The 24,563-nt window shown below is 33.7% G+C and overlaps 3 protein-coding genes across 5 annotated transcripts in view; 1 reads left to right on the top strand and 2 right to left on the bottom strand.

Moving 5' to 3' along the window:
• The first annotated feature begins 204 nt into the window (after window positions 1-204).
• LOC148305186 (uncharacterized) lies at window positions 205-24,203 on the top strand. 3 transcript variants are annotated; one of them, XM_088267097.1, is made up of 5 exons: window positions 9,053-9,085; window positions 9,253-9,310; window positions 10,050-10,471; window positions 11,749-12,212; window positions 21,144-24,203. In XM_088267097.1, exons 3-5 carry the CDS (start codon window positions 10,339-10,341, stop codon window positions 21,366-21,368), a joined length of 822 nt encoding a protein of 273 aa, XP_088123223.1. In that variant the 5' UTR covers window positions 9,053-9,085; window positions 9,253-9,310; window positions 10,050-10,338; the 3' UTR covers window positions 21,369-24,203. The 3 variants fall into 3 exon arrangements, with proteins under 3 accessions (XP_088123222.1, XP_088123223.1, XP_088123224.1); XM_088267096.1 differs by lacking the exons at window positions 9,053-9,085; window positions 9,253-9,310; window positions 10,050-10,471 and adding exons at window positions 205-495; window positions 2,064-3,981; XM_088267098.1 differs by lacking the exons at window positions 9,053-9,085; window positions 9,253-9,310 and having other exon boundaries at window positions 9,866-10,471.
• Window positions 13,695-17,945, bottom strand: LOC148305187 (uncharacterized). Its single transcript, XM_088267099.1, has 2 exons — window positions 17,221-17,945; window positions 13,695-15,944 (listed from the first exon to the last, which is right to left on the bottom strand). The coding sequence occupies exons 1-2, from the start codon at window positions 17,351-17,353 to the stop codon at window positions 15,241-15,243; spliced, it is 837 nt and encodes a 278-aa protein (XP_088123225.1). The 5' UTR covers window positions 17,354-17,945; the 3' UTR covers window positions 13,695-15,240.
• Window positions 24,200-24,563, bottom strand: part of Rsod (superoxide dismutase family protein Rsod) — a 25,661-nt gene continuing 25,297 nt past the window's right edge. Inside the window, exon 14 of the mRNA XM_088267095.1 lies at window positions 24,200-24,401. Within this exon, the coding sequence (XP_088123221.1) occupies window positions 24,274-24,401 (128 nt within the window). The 3' untranslated portion in view covers window positions 24,200-24,273. The remainder of the gene's footprint in view (window positions 24,402-24,563) is intronic.

Genomic DNA, 24,563 nt, shown 5'->3' with positions numbered 1-24,563 from the left:
TTAATGTCTCAGAATTTAATAAACCCTGATGATGACAAGGTTCTTGTCGAAACCGGTAGGTAAAAAGTGTACTAATAATAAAAGAAGTGGTTAAAACAAAGAGGTTTAATTTTATAACGTACATGTACTTATATATTTGAGCAGAGTACCATTTCGTACAGCGAACAGATAGACTATATTCGTTTTATTAATTGGACCTAACTCAGTTCCTCACATTAGATCATGTGCAGTAGCTGTTTTCATTCTTATAGAGAAATTGTCTGTATTTTTTTTTAATTTTGCGATGTTGAACATATATTCCGTTTCAATTCTTTAAATGTTTTCATTCTGGTCGATTCCAAAATGATCATGGATTCTACCAAAACTAAAAACGCGTTGTTGAATTCAATCAAAGATTGGACCCAAAGTGATGTACAAATTTTTCTGACGACGAATAATTTGAATGAATATCTGTGTTTCGCAATAAATAAGGAATTGGACGGTTCTAAATTGCTGGTAAGATAAGTTCCCAAATAAAAGTAGTGTGGTTTAATCAAATGAGTTGAATCCTGGATTTATATATTAATTTTTAAATCAAACACACATTTTTTGAGTCTACTACGTTGTATTTTAGTCCGCCTCCGTAGTGTAATGGTCAGTGCGCTCGGCTACCGTTCTGGAGGTCCCGGGTTCGATTCTCAGAGGAGAGTCTAATAAATTTAAGTGATTTTTTTACTCTAATATTTATTCAATATTACCCTGGACTGGTACCTGAAGCGGAGGGCTGATCACCTTTCCTACGTGTGTTAACTATCCATCAAGATAACACTGCGTTTATATGATGCAGTGCCCTATGCACCATTGGGGTGCGGATTAGGGTTCGAATGATGAAAAATGAATGAAGTTGTATTTTATTAACAACATTTTGAGTGTGTCCAAATACTTGTTCACAAATCTGGATTATCTTCAATTATAGTAGTATTTTTCATATTATTTTTTGACATCTCATCAAAGATGAAGAATATGGAAGTCTGGGCATTCACGGGGCTGACGACCGTCATAGGTGGTTTAAGTAATCACTTTACACACGTGTAACATTCACGTCCATATGAAGCTAATGTACAACGAGAAAATGACTAAGAAAGTATATTTGGCGAAGTCAACGGGAAAACAGAACGAGGATGGCCTAAAAAGACTTGGCACGACCAGATCAAACAGAACCTAAAATTTGGTGGTGTCAAAAGTTTACGTAATCGGAGGGTGTACATGACTAATGGATGTGAAGGAAGCTAGGAACATATGTCAGGACAGAAGAGTGTGACGTTCCATTCTCTCTGTAGGGGTAGGCCCCTGCCGAGAAACGGCATGATGGTAGTAGTAGTAAAAGTGTTTTCTCTAGATTTTTTTCTCTATTTTAATTTCTTTTCCATTTCACAATATAATATAAACACAAGTACAAAAAATATATATATAATATTAACACAAAAAAGCTCCCTAACTTTGAGTTCCTTCAGAACATTCGATCGGAGGGTTTGTCCCGCTGAATGTCCAGCACCTCTTATCGATGAACTCCCAAAATGTCAATAGTGCGGTCATAAAGCACTTTAAAAAGTATGGCAAAAACGTTTGAGTAAGTTGTAGTAATCATTCAAGTTAATTTACAGCATAATAATGAAAGGTACCAGTAATGAATGGTGGCTTGTTTTTGGGTGTTTTGCCAGTAAAAAAAATTAAAATACAAAAAATACAAAAAACAACCCACAAAGGCATGGCCTGTGTGTGGGTATACATTATATTTTAGGTTATAGTAAAGGGCACTGGCAATATTTATTGATATATTTTATTTTTAACATATATGTAAGAATAAGCATTAAACCTTATAATGACGTGTTGGAATAGTCTGGATATGAAAAGCGAATGGAGAGCTTATTTGTGGATTGACAGATCAATGCTGACAGCGTTGATGAATGTTTACGATGAATGTTGGGAGGAAGAGCTACATGTGGTATCAAATATATAAGAGTTGATGCGTAAGAAACTTCAAATTCGTTATTTATTGTGTTTGAAATATTCGCTTTTTTCAGTCACTATCGGAAGTTTTTATAGCCATGTGGAGACCCAAAGTCGACGCAAAGAAACTAATGAATATGATTGAAGATTTAAAAAATGACCCGTACAAGTATTTAATTGCACTGAATGCATCAGTTAAAGCAAGAGCGACTGACACAAACAATCCAATCGATTCCACGGTCACTTTGAGAAGAAACCAGCCAAAAATTAAACCTAAGGTACCAATAAGAAGAGATTCGCTTATAAAAACAGACAAAAACAGAGTTAAAATTAATGAAAAGATTGAAGAATTTAATCGAAACGCAGAAATGATAAACAAAATTGAAATAAAAACTGCTAATGATATCGATCTAAGAACCATAATTCCACCAAAGAGTTTTCTTTATAGCAATAAAGTTCAACAGGCTATAACAAGGATACATCCATATACCGAAATGGAAAGTGGGCAAATGAAACACTTACGAAGTCAAGATGACATCGTTTTAAGAAAAAGGAAATATTACAATTTTGATCATATAAAATTATCTATATTTGACCAAGACATAAAAGAAAACCGCAATTCCACCACTAAGTTTAAAGATAGGGGCTACTATGAAATATCAACCGAAAAAAGTGACATGAAGGCCAGAAGGTTTTCGGATGGTGATCTCAAAATCGAGGAAAATGCTTATGAAGAACTTATGTTCAAGACCCTAGATCTAAATAAAGTGGCGGAAGAAAAAAAGAAAATCGGTATTTTCAGGAGAGTTTTACGTAAGCAAACGTCAAAGAAAGAAAAGGTCCTCTCTAAAAGTGAAAGCCCGAAGCAGCCAGATAAAACATCACCCGGTCATCTGAACACTTCTCAAAAAATATGCAAAATAAACGATAGAGTTGTCAAGAAACTGAGTCCGCTCTTGTCACAAAATTATAAGTTAAATAGTCCTACTACAAATGCAAAACCTGACGGTAATGTTAAGTCTGTCAAATATCAAAAATACAGTGAAGCTTGCAACGAAAATGATGAAACTAAAATTCCAGATGTAAACAAAGAAATAAACGAAGTTGTATTTATCGATCGCAAAGAAGATTTTTTCATTCCAAAATCTGATGTCAAAACAACACTTATTGACCGAGATGAATATAGTAAAACCGTCGTTTTTTACGAAGATCCGGACGATTTAACTGATAACGTCGAAAACAACGATTCTACTGGTAAAGAAAACTATAATATTTGCGTAGTTTGTGAAAACTCAAGTAATAAGAATAAAATTGATGATAACTCAAGTAAAGATGATCAGCATAATAAATACGTAGTTCTGCTATACGAAAATTCTGAAGAAACACCAAAAAAATCAGAGAGCAAGGCTCCTGATGACGTAGATTACTTGGTGTTTTATGAAGTTCCAAATGATACCACCAAAGAAACCATCGGTGAAAAAGAACTGTCAAAAATAGAAGAAAAGTACGAAGTCGTATATGAGGATCCAGAAGATGTTAAGAAATTAATAGAGAATAAAAACGGATTAGATATTTTTGAAACAAAGTACAACAAGTTTTACGAGGTTAGCGAAGATATGAATAAAACGAAACATACAGAGAAAGAACTGGCCGAACTAGATCAAAGTTCCAGCTCCATTTACGAAGACCCTAAAGATATAGTCGACGAAAGAAAAGTCACAAATATCGAAGCAAAATACGACGTCTGCTATGAAGATCCTAACTGCAGAGATGAAGTAAATGATCATGTATATGAAACGGCCGAACCGTTTATCAGTTGTCACGATGAAGGAGTCGCATGTCGTGATGGAAGGAGAAGAACGATACAAGTCGAGGATTACTTGGAGCCGAGGCAGTATTTCGATAAAACACCTGAAGCAGTAATGGATAATCTGGCCGAAGAAATGATGAGGCTATTCGATGCTAGCATGCAAAGCAGAGAGCGTACTAAAGGTAAGATTTTACATGTTTGTACAATATTTACATACTATACTATACATTGTTTTATACACATACATATATTTTTTGGGAGAACAAAAGAGGTGTCGGCAGACCCCAAAAGAGATTGTCTGACGACATTGTCGCTGTGGATGATTAAAAATTGGCTGCAGGCAGCAATCAACCGGAGGAAATGGAAAAAAGGGGAAGTGGCTTATATCCAGCAGTGGAGGTCAGAGGGCTCATAAAGATGATGAAAAACTATACATTGTATAGATACTAACAAAAATTTTGAGGTGTCAAAATACTTCTCAAATCTGGATATCTCCTGGTTATAAATCTGGTTATTTTAAATATTGCTTTTGTTGACATGTCACCATAAATAAAACTTCTTTAATCTCACCATAGATATTTCTAGTGAATTCAAGCACAATGTTTTCGAATTTGAACAGTATAAATAGAAATACCAAGAATTTGAGTAGTGTGGTTTTCAATCACGGGTAGAATTAAACCATGAGAAAGTCGACTCTAATGTCGATATATTACATTTACAACATTTTTAATGGGTGTCCAAATACTTGTTCACAAAATCTGGATTATCTTCAATTACATCTTTTCATCTCACCAATAGATGTCTCAAGTGAAGTTCTAGTGATTCAAGAATGTTTCAAAAATTGGTTCATATATATATATATAACGTGGTAATATTTTTCTTTTGTAAATTGGGTGTAAATAATATGTAAAGTGGGTGTATAATAATAAAATAAACAATGTGTTGCTTTGTAATTAAAGAAACGACAATAAAAGTTTATTCTTAATTAATCTTTACAATAATTTTTTTATCTATCTGATTCTGACAGTTAATAATATTATATTTTTTCTATCGGATCTCTTTTGTTTAATTCTGTGCGACGCATGCGACATCTGGTGGTAGAACTGTTTTATGTAGGTACTATTTGTAAGTACTTAATAAAATGTATAGGTAGGTACCTAGTTATTTTATTACATATATATAGAAATACCAAGAATTTGAGTAGTGTGGTTGTCAATCACGGTAGAATTGGTGAATGTTTCACGTATGTAAAGTGATCACTTAAATTTATGACTTCCATGTTCTTCTTCATGGAGTATATGGAAGTGTGGACAATCACATGGTTTAAGTTATCACTTTATACACTTGCGTAACGTTCACCATTTTGGCATTGTAACGAATACCATCCTTATTAGGTAACCGAAAAAGTAACAGTTACCCATAAGTCCCATCTCTATAATGTACAGTTCCACACTCATCTATACCCAATTTACACATACACGTGTTCATCACTCGTATCTCCGCCGCATGCTTCTTTCTTTATTTTCACCCGTTGCATACGATTTCCTTTTCTTCTTATTTTATTATACCAAAGAACTTCCCAGGACTTTCGAGGAGCACTTAAATGGTTAGACGACCATATTTTTTCATTTGATTTTTTTAAATAGATTTACTTTTTTTTAATTTTTTTTTATTGGAAGGAAAAACAACAGTTACAATATATGATAAATCAGAATACAAAATAAATCATTAGTGCCAATTACAGTTCTTCACACCTATGCATAAGAAAAGTCTATATATAAGAAGAGACATGAGACAAGGATGGGATAAAGAGAAAAGGAGATGACAGTGATAGGAAAAGAAGAAAAGGAAAGGACAGGGAATAGAATTACCCTTTTAGGTTGATAAGATTTCGAACAATTTAGCTTAAAAGTTTGAAAGATTAGAGTAAAACATATCAAGGTGGGTACAACATTCATTGAATTTCCCACAACTTCGATAAATAAAGGAATTTTTTTTAAAGTTATTTGATGGTGCTGGATTATTTATCAAATTTCAATATACACATATACAATACAATACAAACACAAAACAGCAAAAGTAATAAGTAATGCAATATGGATGATCAAAAATAGGCAGAAAATCACTAATCACTATAAATTTATTTTAAAAAAATATTCATAAACAACTGGGGAAATTAATGACATCCTCCATAATATGAAAATAAAGTTCAACGATATCAGGATCATAAAGACAATTTAAAATAAAATAAGTGATGAGATTCGTATCTCCTAAAATCTGTTGGCTTAAGGACAACTTCTTGCATTAATCCTGGATTCTATACGCACATATATCCTGATTATCTATGAACTTGCCCAAAAAAACATCCCCTAGCTTTAAATTCCTAATAAAATAATACTTTTAACTTAAATTTTACTTGGAAAATACGGCAATTTCTTAAAAATCTATCGCGACACGCGTTTCGACGTACATACACTGAACGGTGTTTGACAATATTGTTGATTGCATCGAAATACACAATAGATTTTAAGTAAAGCTAATATTTACCAAGCGAAATAAAAAAAATTAAAAAAACATGGAAATACGACAAAGTTACTGCCGAATCAATTGATGAAAAAAATATATGATTAAACGACAAACTTTTTGAATACCCTCATTACATGATAGCAAAAAAATGTCATAACCAACAGTAAAATTGTAATCTACTTTCTCAGTTAGTTTTCAAACGTCGGGAATATAACATCACTCGATAAGTTCGTAGGATGATTGATAAAACACAACATCTTCATTTGTGATCGTTTTCTCCCAAATTCATCCTTCAACCGCGTCAAAAACACCATAATGTGTGATTAACTTCCTCTTCCGTGTGTGTGATATCGCTCACTTCTTTCAAGAACGTCATAAATCAAAAAACTTGATTTTTCGGGAGAACATTTTTAAAGTTTTAAAATATAACACAATGTACTAAAAATAAATATCAGGCCACTTATTGAACTTTTTACTGTGCAACAGATCTTTTTAGGTAAAACCTGAAGGTTTTTTCTCCATTTGTAAAATATTTAGTTTATTTTTAAAAAAAATTAAACAATACCTTTTCTTCAAAATGCAAAAACAACATTTTTTGCCCTGTAGCGGGTAAATATTAAGTAAAAAATATGGCTCTTTTGCTAGGATATAGTACATTTTCTGGGCATTCCGAAAACATGCACAACTTATGTTTTTACATTTTTTTATTTATGACGTTCTTGAAAGGAGTGAGCGATATGTCAGGTCCCCCTGACGTCGACTATCACTTGAGAGTAATTGTCCTTGTCTTGGGCAGCTCTAAACGGGGTCCCGATCCCCATCCAATCTCGTATATTCCAGGAGATCTGCCTTCTGCCCACACCTCGTCGACCCTCCATTTTGCCTTTCATAATATTAACGGTTCTACCCTTCTCGAAGATTCGATGAATAAAATAGAGTCCCAAAATACTTAGGTCAAAATCTTATCAACTATATAAAATAATAAAACTTTGTTTTAATCTGTTGGGTAATATGTCCAAAATTAAACTCGGTTTATTGGATTGAATTCTACATTTATTAATGTATATGTTAATACGTGACGCGTTTCGTCTTATTAAGACATTTTTTTCTTTATTTTAAATTCTTTTGTATTACATAACATAAATTCAAATACATAAAAAAAAATATAAATATAAAAAAAAGATCCCACAAAGGCATGGCCTGTGTGTGGGTATACAATATAATTTAGTCAGAGTAAAGGGTATAAGGGTATTGGTTTTATAAGTAGAACTAGAATAATAGTGTTAAAATTATCAAACACTGAGTTTTTGATAATGTCGTAATAAGACGAAACGCATCACGTATTAACACATACATAAATAAATGTAGAATTCAATCCAATAAACCGTGTTTAATTTTGGATATATTACCCAAAAATTCAATTTGGAATTCTACCAACTATCTGCAGTTACAATAAATTTGTTTTAACCACTTATATATTATCAGTACACTTTAACCTACCGTGTGTGGAAGTTTTTGGCAAGGAAATGTAATTAATTATGAGTATCGTCAAATAAAATATATATTTATTCATAAAACTATACGAATGAAAATTGTTTATGACATGCAATCAAATATGACATGGCCGAATGATGCGATCTGTTTCAGATCTACCCACCTCCATTATCCATTTATGAATAGCTCTTTTATGCTAAGTTTCGAATTTTCTATTTCTATTTAAATATACTGATAAATATAATATGTACCTTAGTGTTGTCAATCATGGGTAGAATGGTGAATATTACACGAAATAATATTTAAAGTTCCAAGACGGTTATACCGTTAAATATCGATTTGTTTCAAAGACAACATTATTTAGTCCGGTCAGTCTTCACCCTAAAAGGCAACAGACAGTCAGATCTTCCAGATCCAATATATAAACCTTTCAGTTCTTTCACGCAAATATCCATGCACACATTGAACAGCCAAGGTGACATTTCAGCTGACATGACAACTGATTTCAGTTTCCTTTCACTCATAGAATATAAATTATCGTTAAAAATCTCGTTATATTTGACGATTGAGGTAATGTTCGCTCTGGCGTTAAATAATTATTACAGTTCCAAGACGAAATACCGTTTAATATCGATTTGTTTCAAAGACAACATTATTTACGCATTTGTGTTTTATGTTGAGTGTTTTATAATATTGACTGAATGAAGCGAATTAAGAATGTTAAACAAACAATGACTAAAAATATATTTATAAACAAATGAATGTTTCATTGGTCAGTCATAATCCAAAAGACGCCAGCCGATGACGGGTCGTAAGCCCATTAAATATCCTATTTTCCATGTTCTCACTCATCTATGTTGAGGTTGAAATGTGGACTATGCAAGTTCAACAATCAAACTTTTTAGACATATAAATACGGTTTATTTAGTGTTGTCTACGTTCGTTTTAAGTTTTTAAGAAATGACTTGTACTGATTGACCCCTGAGCCTTACGAAAAATTGTTTTAAAATTGAAGGATGTTTATTCAAAATATCCATGTACAATATTAATTGTTTAAGCGTATGTATTAAATTAATGTTTTTCAAAACATTTTTGGGTTGAATCATTTGAATGTCATTTTTAGCACGACACACATAACGAACAGTTGTCACGCGCCTTTCAGTAAATTCAGTCAATTTACGAACTTTTTTATAGGTATCGCGTGTGTTATTTATTCAATTCAAAGAGTATATTTTTCATCTAATATCATAAGGAATCGAAAAAAAGGTAAATAAATACCAATCAAACAAAAGCCAGTTGTCAAACTGACGTTTTTTTGAAAAACAAAACCATAGACAATAAGATATTTAATACGTTTTTTCGTAAACTTTATGGTCAGAAATTTCAATAAAATCTTATTTATGTTAGTAAATAACTATTCGTCGAGATTTTAGGCTACCGGTTTTTAAACGTACTCGTCTCTTCGTCAGGACAATCGCTACATCAGGTTATGTATGTATAACATTTACTTCCACTTCCCGAGAAGGAATAGAACGCCACACCAATCTGTCTTTGCAAACATAACCTTCGCTTCTTCCACATTCATGCATCTCCTCATACATATGCGTCGATTATCCCGACTCTTAATCTTACTACATTCAAGTATTTGACATACTTGATAATAGCAAGTTTTTCTCGGTCTTCCTCTGCTTCCATTTTCAACTACAATCACCTCATAAACTTGAGTTCTTTCCTTATATCGCTGTTATATGCTGTTATGATATATGCGTGCATATATCATTTTGCAGCACATTCGTCAGAGAGATCGCATTTCTACTGCATTCAGTCTACTTTTATCCTTCTTTTGCCAACTCTATGCTTCCCTTCCATACATTAGGGTTAGAATCATGACTCCGTTGTGTACTGCCAGTTTGGCTTTGGCTGATAGGTTTTTATTTGCTATAATTGATTTCAGTGCACCATTCACTCTGTTCCAGCATTCACTTTCTTTTCTATATCTTTATTAATCTTTCCATCCCTAAAATATACTTCCAAAACATACTAATTCATCTACCTGTTCCTTTTTTTCCCCATTAACTACTATTTTACACCCAGATCTACATTAATCTCCTTCAAAACCATGAATTTTAATTTGTCAACTTTTAAAGGGTTTTGTGAATATGAGTACATGTATTCAGAAATCTGACTCTAATCTCTAAATTGTGAATTAAAATTAAGTATTTTCTTTAAGAAAAAGGGTCGCGAATTCAGACTGTCATTTTTTTACATTAAATATAAGATATTTTTAAATAATGTGAAGTGATATCAACATTGCAGAAGGCTAATCCCTCTTAAAAACAGGCCACAAAGCCTACACCAAGCATAAGAAGACGAAAATGAAGTGATATAATTCGTGTATTGAATCATAATAATAAAAAATTGTGCATATTTTGCATTAAAAACCCTTTTTAAATAAATTTTTTTGGATGGTTTTTAAGTTATGTTGACATTCAAGTGATGAGTTGCGATGTGTTACTAAGATGTGTTGGTGTATGAAGGTCACATGTCCAATAATTGTCAACCTGGGACATAGAGCCTGGACCGAATTAGCCGACCTGATCAGCTACGCAATAATGGGACAAGGGACGAGCGCTGGACAGCCACAAACTGAAGGTTACTGCGACATCTACATTTTTTTTCACAGTATACACGTATAGGAAAGTGCATTCGGGGTGTTAAATATCTATTCTTTAACTTCCCTACCCATATGAACATACGTGATACGTCCGTTAAATTATCGCGGGAATACAATAAGACACATCCCATATCGCTCACTTCTTTCAACAACATGTATCAAAAATTGTCAATTTTCCGTTGTGCATGTTTTTTGAATGCTTAGAAAATGTACTATATCCCAGCAAAAGCAACATATTTTTAACTTAATATTTACCCGCTACAGGGCAGAAAGCGTTGTTTTTGCATTTTAAAAATACTAAATATTTTTCAAATGGAGAAAAAACCTTCAGGTTTTACCTAAAAAGATCTGTTGCACAGTAAAAAGTTCATTGAGTGGCTTGATATTTATTTTTAATACATTTTATTTCATTCTCAAACTTTAAAAACAATCTCTTAAAAAATCCAGTTTTTTTTATATATGACGTTGTTGAAAGGAGTGAGCGATATGTTCAGGTACAAAAAGTATACCAGCAACCACAAAAACTTTGTGATACGTCAAATTGTATAAGCCAATATTTATTAAATATATTTTGTATATGAAAAGCATTGTAAACTTTGTGGTATGGTAATATAACACTCTCCTTATCATTCATCATTCACTTTGTGTAATACCACTTAAAAACACTACTTCACGATTACTGGTTTCAGAATAACCATATCATCATCAGGTCAACTGTAGTCTACAGTTGACCTGATGGATTAACTCAAATCTTTTCAGAACATTCTTCTTCTTCTGTGTGTATCATGTCAGGTCACCCTGATGTCGACTATCACTTGAGAGTAATTGTCCTTGTCTCGGGCAGCTCTAAACAGCGCCTTGACAGTATTGATCCTCGTCAAATCTCATATATTCCGGGTGATCAGTCTTCTGCCCACACCTCATTGACCCCCATTAGGTACAATAGCACATACTCCATATGGGACACCTTAGAGGCCTTGATATCAATCAGCAATTTTAACACACTTCAGACGGGAAGAGTATTTCTACCCATTCGGTCATAAGCATAAGGTCGGGAAGGGTATTTTTACCTTCTGCATTGGCCTTGTTTCAAAGGCAAAAACGAAGGAATTATCCAATGTTTTTATATGAATATTATATACCAATCTCCTAGTTAACGTCTCACTATAATATAATTATCAAATCCCGTCTCTAGCAGTCCACAGTCGTAAAAAATACTTATCTGAAATGTTTCAACAAGACATTTTTCTTCCAGGCTCACAAGAAAACTCATCACTATCCGACATACATACACAGTTAATTGCAGACCTTCAGAAAGACAAGGATGATAATGAAAACATAAAAATGAACAGCAAGCCAAAGCCGCCCATCAGCAAAAAGCCCGAAATCATTCCAATATCCCGACAGCCGAAACCAGCCCCACGGCTAAAGGCAGCCAGAAATGTCAATTCGATACAAGAGTCTAAAGCAGATGATGAAAAAATGGACGATGTAGCGACCAGCACTGAAAGGCCATTTGAGACTCTACATAAGTGGAATGAATCCTTAAGAAACAGTTCCAAGAGGAAAAAGGAAGCTGTGAAGATGAGCATGGCAGAAAGACCTCTACCGGTTCCCGTTGAGAATGAGTTTTACTACATGGAAATCGGAAGGAAAGAAGCGGAAGCACTTCTAGAAGGACACGCAGATGGAACGTTCATACTCAGACCTTCAAGTCAGGTGAGAACATCAAATATTATTTTTTTTAAACAGTCTTAACCCATAAATGCATACCGTTGCAATTCTGCAACAACTTCACATCAACATTTTGAGTGTGTCCAAATACTTATTATCTCTAAATCTCTAAAATCTGGATTATCTCCAATTACAGGAGTTATTTTAACATTATTTTTTGACATCTCATCAAAGATGAAGAAGAATATGGAAGTCTGGGCATTTACGGGGCTGACCACCGTCATAGGCTGGTTTAAGTGATCACTTTACACATGTGTAACGTTCACCAATTCTACCCATTATTGACAACCACACTACTTAAACTCTTGGATATATGAACCAATTTTGAAACATTTTTCTTGAATCACTAGAACTTCACTAGAGACATCTATTGGTGAGATGAAAAGAAGCTTTTTATTGAGCAGAAACTCTTCAAATAATAAAATAATAAACTCACATACTAATAAAAGAGTTTCTGCTCAATAAAAAGCTTCTTTTCGTCTCTAGTGAAGTTCTAGTGATTTAAGAATAATGTTAAAAATTGGTTCATATAAATAGGACCAAGAATTTGAGTAGTGTGGTTGTCAATAATGGGTAGAATTGGTGAACGTTACATGTGTGTAAAGTGATCACTTAGACCAGCCTTTGACGGTCGTCAGCCCCGTAAATGCCCAGATTTTCATATTCTTCTTCATCTTTGATGAGATGTCAAAAAATAACTTCACATCACTTAAAACATCCTTTAGTCGCCTAGAATTGTTATAATTTCCACTGTTGCATATTCATCACACACCTAGGTGACAGAATTAAGTTAGCCTTTTGTAACTAGATGGCGCTATAAGTACTTTATTGACATTTAGTCATTGTTGTCTTTGATTTTTTTAATAAAAATAAAATAAAAATCATGCATTTAAGGGGTTAATTTCTTCTCTGCAAGTAATAACTTATTCACAACATTTTGAGTGTGTGCAAATACTTTTTTGGCATCTCAACAATATGTTGAGATGTAAATCTTGTATTGTTAAGATCTCAACATATCACTACTCCTTTCAAGAACGTCATAAATCAAAAATCGTCAATTTTCAGTTGTGCATGTTTTCAGAATGCCCACAAAATGTACTATATCCCAGCAAAAGAGGCATATTTTTAACTTAATATTTACCCGCTACAGGGCAGAAAGCGTTATTTTAGCATTTTGAAGAAAAGGTATTGTATTATTTTTTTAAATTTACTAAATATTTTTAAATGGAGAAAAAACCTTCAGGTTTACCTAAAAATATCTGTTGCAAATTAACAAGTTCAGTAAGTGGCTTGATATTTATTTTTAATACATTGTATTATACTTTTAAACTTTAAAAACCTTCTCCTGAGAAATCAAGTTTTTTGATTTATGACGTTCTTGAAAGGAGTGAGCGATATGTGAAGAAGTCAAAATGTAATTCTTCTTAATTAATACTTGATAAATAGCAAATAAAATAACACACCTGCTTATTTCTATAAATCTTTATTTTTTTTTTAACAATCTAACCATCACATTGCTTCCCCGGAGAGATAGGCAGAGGATAATATGCCACACCCGTCTGTCAAACATTCTTCAGCAATTCGACATTCATACATATTCACCAATTATCCGGCTCCTAAACTATTCATGCCCAAGTATTTGAAGTGCTTGACAAGGTTTCCTCAGTCTATCTCTGCTTCTATTTATAATACATTCGCCTCTTATACTTTTTTAACCGTTCTTTCCTCACTCATTCGTTCCATATATGCAAATACTTATTTCACCATTCAAACATCTTTCAACATCTTGCAACACTTTCTCACAGATCGGTCTGAGTGATCACATTTTGACTGCTTTCATTATTCATTTGTCAACTCCATGCTTCACTTCCATAAATTAGGATTGGCACCGGGACTCTGTTGAGCACCTGTAGTTTAGATTCCGCTGTTAGACTTTTATTTGGTATAACTGATTTCCCAGCATTCACTCTTTTCTATATTTTATCAATCTTTCCATTATCTACTTATTCCAAAATATCCCATTTGCCACTATTTCTCACTTAGATCTATATTCATCTCTTTCTAAAACCATGACATTGGATTTGTTATGATTCAACAATAAATAATTTTACTTGCACTCATTATACATCATTTTTCCACTGCCTATAGGTTTCTTTATTATCAGCAAGAAGCTGTGCATTGTCAGCATATAAGGGTGAAGATTGACTGAAGCATTTCGTCATAATGTATCATGTTACGATGCAAGCATTCGTATAGTCAGTACACCGAGCCGAGCTGCTCGCTGCTCCTTCCGAATGCTCCATTCGAAGTCAGCACCAGGGTTGCCAATATGTGGGAAATTCCCCAAACTGCGGGGAATCTTTTTTTTCTTCATCTGAAGTAAGCTGTAATTTATTAAAATCACAGAACCAAGAATCACGTCTTTGTCGTCTGACATTTTAACTACGAATGCAAAGTTGCAAAGATTCATTCAGATATTGGGTCATTGATTCTATACAAATTCAATACGGATTTCTAGACTGTAGTAATTCAGATTTTTTGGTGTGACATATGGCAACACTGAGCACAAGGTCACAAACGAGCACTGATCGCGGTCAGTCAGCAATGCCGTAACGTCATAACGTAACATGCTCGCTGTGAGCAATGTTACGACGTTACATTACGACGAAATGCTCCGGTCAGTCTTCACCCTAAAAGGCAACCGACAGTCAGATCTTCGTTCCAGATCCAATATATAAACCTTTCAGTTCTTTCACGCAAATATCCATGTACACATTGAACAGCCAAGGTGACATTTCAGCTGACATGACAACTGATTTCAGTTTGCCTTTAACTCTTAGAATATAAATAATCATTAAAAATCTCGTTATATTTGACGATTGAGGTTATGTTCGCTCTGGCGTTTTTGGCAAAGTAGCACTCAATTCAACTCCGTCCTTCACTTCTATACATAATGGCAGGTAACTAGACTTCATATTCATTTCGAAACGAGTAATTAAGTTTTTTTTCAAGATTATTTATTATAAAATGAAGAAGTAGAATCATAGCTAGTTGTGGAATCTGACGAAGATCTGTTAGAGCCATAAATAGCCGAAAACACGGCTTGCTGTATCTTTATCTGCACCGCCAGCCTTTTGGCTGGTGACAGTCTATCCAGGTGTGGCAGAAGAGACATCACAAAATGGTAGTTTTCGTTGCCTTTAGAAACCTTCTTGTCCACACCGTCTACTTTCGACTCTTCGGTTAGGCCATCCAAATTGGAGTAATCCAGAGTTTTAAGTCTCTTTTTCGGGGGACCCCATGAGGAAGAACTCTTGCTTTGGCCTTTCATCAGACTCTTGAGCTTGATGCTTCTAAATTTGGCGTCGCTCATGTCCGCAGGAGGGCTGATCGTTTCTAGTGGGGTTTCCGGATATTCAATCGGTTCTGCGACGTATGCGTCAACTTCTTTCTCTTCCGCGTCATTCTTTTCATCTTCCGATTTCGTTGGATCGGTTTCTTCCTCCTTTTCTATTTTGATGTCTATTTCTATTTTTTCCGGTTGTATTTTGGGCACAAATTGGTCCTTGAGGAATAAGAGGGATCTGTAATGTGACCAGGAAACTGAGTCGACGTCTTCATTGTCAGCTCCTCCCTGCGCCAATAACTCCTGTTCCTTCTTGTATTCCTTGCGAAAGTGATCCTTTAAGTTTTTCCATTTGGTTCGAGCTTCTTTTACTGAAAAAATTAAAATATTTTTACTACATCAAAAAAGTATTTATGTTTTAATAATTGACAGATTTGTTGGGTGCCATTTCTATGAATTATCACTTCAGAACTGTAAAATCTATTTTTAGTTCTCGATAATAAAATAAACTGCTAAAACACTTGTAATAGTAATAATTCATTAGAGGCAGAACAGCTTCGAGTTATGAGGGTGAGTTTGTCACTCTAACTTTCCTCTGGAATACTACAACTAAATATGTTAACACATTGTATGCGGGAAATGGTTAAAAGCGTATTTTACATACTGTTGGTAGAGCGGGAGACACGTATAAGCATTCTATTTGCTTACTTTTGGTAGAACACGAGATGACAAAAAATATTGTACAGATCAGAATTGAGTTTGCAGTTACTTGTGATTAGTATACTGAGGCTCGGGAGGCAGACTGGCAGAGTATAGTTAGGGTCAGGGTTGATGAAAAAACTGCCCGACAACAATGTGTTACCTGTTAACCGGGGAGTTGACTTTTTAATTACCCACCCCATTAAATACCCGATATTGTTAGCATTTGACATATTTATACATCCCGGTTAACAGGTTAAGAGGGAAGTCTAAATAATTAATATACACTTTGGTCACAGTGGATAAGAGATTCTAAAAAAGTCTGTTTTCTATTTGGACTAAAATTTGATGGGATTCTTTACAATTCTTAATTCAGCGGCAGATTCAATTTCAATTCCATTTAATCTACATGTAAAAGAGACTTTTGCCAAAATAATAGAGAAATTCAATGTTTATTCATACAATGCAATGTCTCTGATACAAAGATATGAAAACAATATCATTCAATCAATGAAAATAGAAGACTAGAGATAGTTGTCAAGGTTTGTATCGTATACAACTGTTTGAAATTAGTTTGCAGGTAATGCATGCACACACAAGTGAGAAGAAAAGAGATACGATAAGTTAATTGATAATACTGTTAATCTGATGAAAAGCAAGTAAAGCATATGGTAAGAAAGATGACACAATGAGCAGCTAGTGTTCCGAGGATATACAGTAATATTTCAGACGTTTCCTGAAGGTGTACAACAGAAAAGGGACATATAGGGGTAATCATTTCATAATTAATTCATACATTGATGGCCACTCGAAAGGTGTAGAAATTACTCAAAAATTATTCTCACTTAACAAATGATAGACCATGATCGAAAAGGCACATGAAATTATTTAATTTGATTTTAAGTACTTTGTTGCATTGGGGACATTTATTTGTGTGTAGGTACTTACTTGAACAATCCATAATAGTGGCAATCTCTCCCCATGCTTTTTCCAACATGTATCTGTTATGGTGTTGTTTGCTTCTCCTGTCCCATAGCAATTTCTTCTTACTGACTTCGTTGATCAACAATTCGGTATCCATTACGAAAGTTAACAAAAGCGCAACGCTTATTTTATTCTATTTCTTTAACTGGTATCACATATTTAAACGAGTGACACGGGATAATTGTTATACTATATTGTATAAAAATATATATTTTTTACATTTGCACAATAGATTATAAATTAGTGTGTATTCGCGTTTTTCGGTCGCTCTACTGACCGCTCGAAAACGCTCTCTGCTAATACTTCAGGACGCGTCGCTGTCAAAAGTCAAACTATACGATTACATTGCATTGTATGAATACACGATGTTTCAAAAGTATTTAAATCAAAAGTGACTAAAATTTAATTGCATTTCACTTCAAAAATGTTACTATATAAAACAGATCTAGTTCAAAATTTTAGTATGTATAGAATTTTCTCATGACTGTCTCAGAAACTCCTTCGAAAACAATTGCTTTCTGAAGAAGTTTCTTTACAGACGAATCAATTTCAGCGACTAAATCTATCAAGCACACTCAATCTTTTGCCTCACTACATTTTCCATGTTTTCCTTTCTCGTTGTTTGATGCATTGAGAAAATAAAATTATATTTTTTTTAACCTAATATTTGTCAGAAGCGAAAAAAATACAATACATGGAAAAATGCATAAAAAAGAGAATATGGAAGTTTGACTTACGGCTATAAATAATTTATTTAAGGTCAAATTTGGTGAGAACTTTTTTTACTTATCTCAATATTTTATCATACTCCGCTGTTGCAATATTTTTATTTGATAGTGTTATTAGTTGAATACGATAAAATGTAATTAATAACTGTCAAAAATATCATAATCAAAACGTTATTTTATTTCATTAATCGATTCGGCAGCCATTTTGTAGTAATCTATTTATTTTTAATTTACGTTTTACTTGGTAAATCCAATAGTTCAAAATAGAAATAGCTGTATTTACTAAATAAAGATTAAATTAAAAATGTTATTGATAAATTATAATACTTGCATTAGCAAGTGTTTTTGCCTAGAATTTTCACTCATGAACTACATAAAATTGTAGTAACTTTTAGCATAAAGAGTAAATCCACTCACGAGTAGGCATAGGCTATAAAACTTAAAAAGTTGAAGCCTGAGTAGGGTCACGATAAGCAGTGTTGCATAAGCCGTAGCTAGTTTTTAGAGTCACTTGGACGTTTGGTAATTTAAAAAAATGTTAAATGGGCAGATATATTATAGTAACGCAAACTCCGTAATCACCCTACTAAAAGATAACAGTACGCGTTACCCGACTGTTATCTTCTATATTGCAATTATTAATACATATTAATAACAATAACAAATCTGTAGGCGCCCTGTAGTCGGGTGGGCGCTGTGTTGCCGCTACCCGCGCCGCTCTACCGCGCTCTCTCCCGCGTTATAGCTCGCAGCTCCCCGCTCCCCGCTGCCGCTAGCTGCTAGCTGTAGCGACTTGCGATCTTGCCTAGGGATAGCAAGGGAATGATCGGCGTGCCAAAATATACCTTTTTAATAGGAGATTTTTCTGATCAAATTCACACGAATTATAGTCGATGGATTTTATTTATTTATTGAAATCAAAGTTTTCATTCATAAAATTTTAAGAGTGTCCAAATACTTGTCACAAATCTGGATTTTACTTTTACATTTTTGACATCTCAACATATACGAATACTCGTATATGTTGAGATGTCAAAAATGTAAAAGATACGTCAACACATACGTGTTGTGTTGAGATAGTTTGGACATGTGGAACGAATGAGTGAGGTAAGAACCCTTATAACGAATGAGTGAGGTAAGAACAGTGAAACAAATTTATCAAGCGAATGTAGTCGGAAAAAGGAGGAAGAGTAAGACCGAGAAAAACTCGGCATCATCAAGTTTGTCAAATATCTACTTGAAAGTGGTCAGGTCAGGAGTCGAAATAATCGACGGGTATGTATAAGGAGATGCATGAATGTGGAAGAGGCGAAGAAAGTTTGCAAAGACAAATGGTGTGGCGTTCTATTCTATCTGCCACGGGGAAGCGACACGATTGTTAGTTAGTAAGTTAGTTCAGCATAGAAGAAGAATAATATGGAAGTCTTGGATTTACAGGGCTTATTACCTGTCATATGCTGGTCAAGTGATCACTTGTGCAAAATTCACCATTCTACCCATGATTGACAACCACCCTACTCAAGTTTCTGGAACTTCTACATGCACCATTAACCTCATGACGCTGTACCCATCTCTGCTGATTCTCATGACAGGCACTGTAAATAACCAGACTTCCATGTTTTTCTTCATCTATGTTGAGAAAAAAATGTGAAACTTTTTATGTTCTAGAACCTAAAAAAATAGTTGATTTTATCCATTGCTCTCTTTGCATTTGTTGATGATTTCATTATTTCCATTTCGCTTCACTTCAAAAGAATCTGAATATCTTTGTGACAACAACTCAAAACATGAAAAGTAGTCTCTGGACTGGTTTGATTTTTTTTTATAAACTCACTCATGAAAATCATGAAATTATAGTAACTTTAAACATAAAGAGTAAATCCACTCACGAGTAGGCATAGGCTATAAAACTTTAAAAAGTTGAAGCCTTAGTAGGGTCATGATAAGCGGTTTTGCGTAAGCCGTAGCTAGATTTCAGAGTCATTTAAACGTTAGGTAATTCAAAAAAATAATAAGATAAATAAATGTGGCTTTTGGAAATGAAAAGGTTGCCCGCCACTGGTTATGTATAAATAAGTAGCGAGTAGGTACTTAACGACCCGCTGGCAATGCCGCGCCGCTGACGCTCTATCGATCCTTTGACTTCGATACGCTCATTCCTCTTTCCCGCCAAAATACGTCTTTGGAGCTGTCAAAACATTTGCAGAAAAAATAAACTATCGCATTTTTCAGTAAAACATGTTATTTTTACAACATTTTGAGTGTGTCCAAATACTTGTTCATAAAATCTGGATTATCTCCACTTATAGCAGTTATTTTCTTCTTTTTTTTTAATAAAAAACAATATGAAAATAACTCCTATAATTAGAGATAATACAAATTTTGTGAACAAGTATTTGGACACACTCAAAATGTTATAAATAAAAATCAACTGGTCGAAATATAAGCTAAAATAATAATAAAAATTATATTTTCTGGGGTTTCTCATAAAAGAGTTTCTGCTTAATAAAAAAGCTTTTTTCATCTCACCAATAGATGTCTCTAATGAAGTTCTAATGATTCAAGAACAACGTTTCGAAATTGGTTCATAAATATATAGAACTTCCAAGAATTTGAGTAGTGTGATTATTAATAGTGGGTAGAATTGGTGAATGTTACACATGTGTAAAGTGATCACTTAAACCAGCCTATGACGGTCGTCAGCCCCATAACAGACCATTTTTAATTACCTAACGTCCAAGTGACTCTGAAATCTAGCTACGGCTTATGCAACACCGTTTATAATATCCCTACTCAGGCTTCAACTTTATAAGTTTCATAGCCTATGCCTACTTGTGAGTGGATTTACTCTTTATGTTTAAAGTTACTATAATTTCATGTAATTCATGAGTGAAAATTCTAGGCCAAACTTATATTCTTCTTTATATATTTATGAACTAATTTAGAAACATTGTTCTTGAATCACTAGAACTTCACTAGAGACATCTATTGGTGAGATGAAAAGAAGCTTTTTATTGAGCAGAAACTCTTATATTAGTATGTGAGGTCCGAATCCTTTACTTTAATCCGAAACTTTTACTTTAACTTTTTTTTAGTTTTACTTTTCCCCTGTAATAAAATAAATTGTTAATAAAATATTGATAGAATCTATTTTTTCAGCCACTTCATGTATACACGGTGACGCTCACTTACATGGGACGGATTTACAATATTGGATGCCGTAGAAGAGAAGATGGAAGACTAGCTCTTGGGTACAGCAAATCCAACGAACAGAACTTCCTCACCATCAATCAACTCATAGAACATTACTACACCGAGAAGTTGGTACTCCTGGTCGATGGAAAGAAAGTTGGGAGCACGGCATTGAAAAAACTCAACGGATAAGGCGGCTGCACCATCCAGTGATGATGAATTCTAAGTTGTACTCATGAGCCGGCCACGAACGCATGAAATGTCTCACTGAATTCATTAAAGATGGCCCGGAGAGCATATGATGCAATAAACACCACATAAAACCACAATCAGATCAGAAATGCAGAAACAAATCAAATTCAAACTGCAGTTGGTTTATGGCATCCAAAATATTATGCAACAAAGCTCTATAACCTCTAATTTTATTAAAAATGTTTTAAATTATCTTAACACACTTAGGATAGAAAAGGTATTTCTACCTGTATGGTCAATTAATACTTGATGGCAGGAGTATTTTTACCTTCTGCGCCGGCCAATTTCAAAGTCAGAAAACAAGGAATTATGTAATGTTTTAATATGAATATTATGTACCAATCTCTTTGTTACGGTCTAAACTACACTTACACAATCATAAAATCCTGTCACCAGCAGTACGCAGGCGTAAAAAACATCCGTCCGAAATGTGTTAACCCTTGACCACGGGGCTTGTTTCAATGTACCTTAATATAGTACTATTGTAAAATGTATGACAATTAGAAAAAATCTCAATTTATCAAAAAAGTTTATTAAAAATGTTTAAAAATTAAAACACAAATTTCCCGAGTCCATTCGTTAGGAGTTGCACTTGGATGACTTGACTCTAGTCAATGTCTACATGACGGATTCTTCAGTTCTTTGGAAACATTGCGTGTGGCCTTGAGGATAGCCTGGAATGACTAGTTGTGATTAGTAGCCTGGGGGGGAAGAGAGGGAAAGGAAGATTCCCCACACTATGGACCAATCAAATTAAGACAGCAGCACCTCGGTGGTTGGAGCGCTACGTGCAGCGCAGTCAAGGAATAACTGGAGAAGAGTCATTGCTTCCACAATGGTCAGTAATGAGGAGCAAGACAGAGATTTCCCTTCATTTAATTAATAATAAAAAATCAATAGAGGAAATGCTTACAATATGAACAAAATCCTACTTTAACCACCCTACCTTCGGGTTATTTTCAGGCATATTTTTTATAAACAAGCAAAAAAATCACAACATTTGTTGTCACAAAATATTGTCAGGTATGAAACCTGACAAAAATTTGTCAGTGTATCCGGTACGCATAAAATATGTTTGGAACAGATTTCTTTACTCGTGCGCGTAGGTCATACGGGTTAGCGCGGAATGGTGAAGAAAAACCGCGCATATTACGCACATTCGTATGTGTAGGGCGGTTAATACAATTTTTTTTAAAACAGTCATACTACTGTTAAACTAGATAAAATAAAATAATTTCATATTCTTGTCATTATTTATGCTGTGAAATGTTTATTGTATGCGATTTTTAACGCATTTTAATCCTTGCTTTATTCTTTGGTTAATATGTGAAATATCTAAAACATAATCCTAATTTTACTAAAATAAATTATGTCTGTGTTTAATAAAATATTTTTAGTTAAAAGTAATTACGTATGAAATATAATTAAAAAATAATTACACATTTTTTTTGGATACAGTGATGCCAAGAATAACGAACGCTACGCACAACAAACTTTATGTTCGTCCATTAAGTGATTCACACAACAAACTTCGCTTCATACAACAGACTATATCACTTGTATAAACTCAACAGCAACACACATCAACGCACAGCAGTTGCTCTCCAACAAGAACAAATTCAACTTTAGAACAAGAGGATTTGATTTTTAATTAATGTTTTACTTGGTAAATACCACTTTTTCTTAAAATCTACTGTGACATGTGTTTCGATGCATTCCACATCAAAACACCGTATGTTTGATATATATACGGTGTTTGAAAATGATGCAGAATGCATGGAAACACGTGTCACAGTAGATTTTAAGAAATAGTGGTATTTACTAAGTAAAACATTAATTAAAAATGGATAGATTTTACCACAAAGTGACTGCCGAATCAAGTAATGAAAGAGGATTTGACCCTGCAAGCCTAGGGAGACTCTCCTTCATCTGTAGACGAAAAATTTTTTTTTTTCTTATTTCAGAGTATGAATTGTTTATGAGTTGTTTTCGTATTTTCGATGCCCTCTAAAAACATGCTCTGAGGGTGTTCCTCGTATTATGGATCAGGGCTGCTTCTTTTGGTGACTGAGATTATGAATAGCAAAAAGTATCACCCAATTCTACTGGAAAAGATACCACCAGAGATACAAAAACGAAGGTCAAATGGTAATGAAACTTTTCAGTCTCCTGCCACAAATCCAAAAAAAATGATGATTTTTTCACACAAAAACAATGAACTGTGTTGGACTGGTCCAGAATTTTGCCAGACATAAGCCTAATTGAAAATCTATCATCAATCTGTAAGAATCGGCTCTCCAAAATTAACTACGGTGGAAAAGCTCATTTTGTCCATAATTCAGGTATGAAAAACTGGCATCCACGTGCCAAAAACTTATATAATAGATGCCAAGAAGAGTAAAATCTTTGATTGAACCTAAATGAGATCATATTAAATATTGATTTGTGATAGAACTCGTAAACAAAAGATTTTACAAAACTTTTTTACGAAAATACAACAAAAAAGTTTTGTTCCAATTAATCTGTTCGAAACTGTATATTGTTACGCTGTAATTTTTCCCGTAACATACTTGCTCTTGGAACAAATTTTATATACGAGGCATCACTGTAGGTTATAATTTTTTTAACTATTTTTGTAATTATCATCCTTTGAATCACAAATAAAGTAGCTTTTTTACTGTGTAATATATCTATATTATTATTTTAAAATTTGGGTATGATAAGTATATCAAATATGGAATAATATTACAAATGACAAATAAAACACGGGGTAAAAATAAAAATAAAGTCTTTTTATTTGATGTTTTTACATAACAAAGTCAAATATATACAGCTAATTGGAATTTCACGAGAATAAATAGTTTCTGATGAGTATAACAAAGGTAATGATGAAAATTGTAGAATGAGTAAATTGCACAGCAGAAGTTCCCGAGGATAGAAAGTATGGCCGGAATGGATTCTTGCTTCCTTGGGCTAAAAAAAATAATACCAATGTTAGTAAAATACATGGTGTGAATTACTTACATAGCTCACTCCTTTCAAGAACGTCATAAATCAAAAAACTTGATTTTTCAGGAGAACGTTTTTAAAGTTTAAAAATAAAACACAACATATTAAAAATAAATATCAAGCCAC

This window comes from Brachycentrus maculatus, unplaced genomic scaffold (genome assembly GCF_059751285.1).
Source record: "Brachycentrus maculatus isolate JH-2025_06_01 unplaced genomic scaffold, ASM5975128v1 h1tg000282l, whole genome shotgun sequence".
Lineage (NCBI taxonomy): Eukaryota > Metazoa > Arthropoda > Insecta > Trichoptera > Brachycentridae > Brachycentrus > Brachycentrus maculatus.
This window is presented reverse-complemented; position numbering and strand designations above follow the sequence as displayed.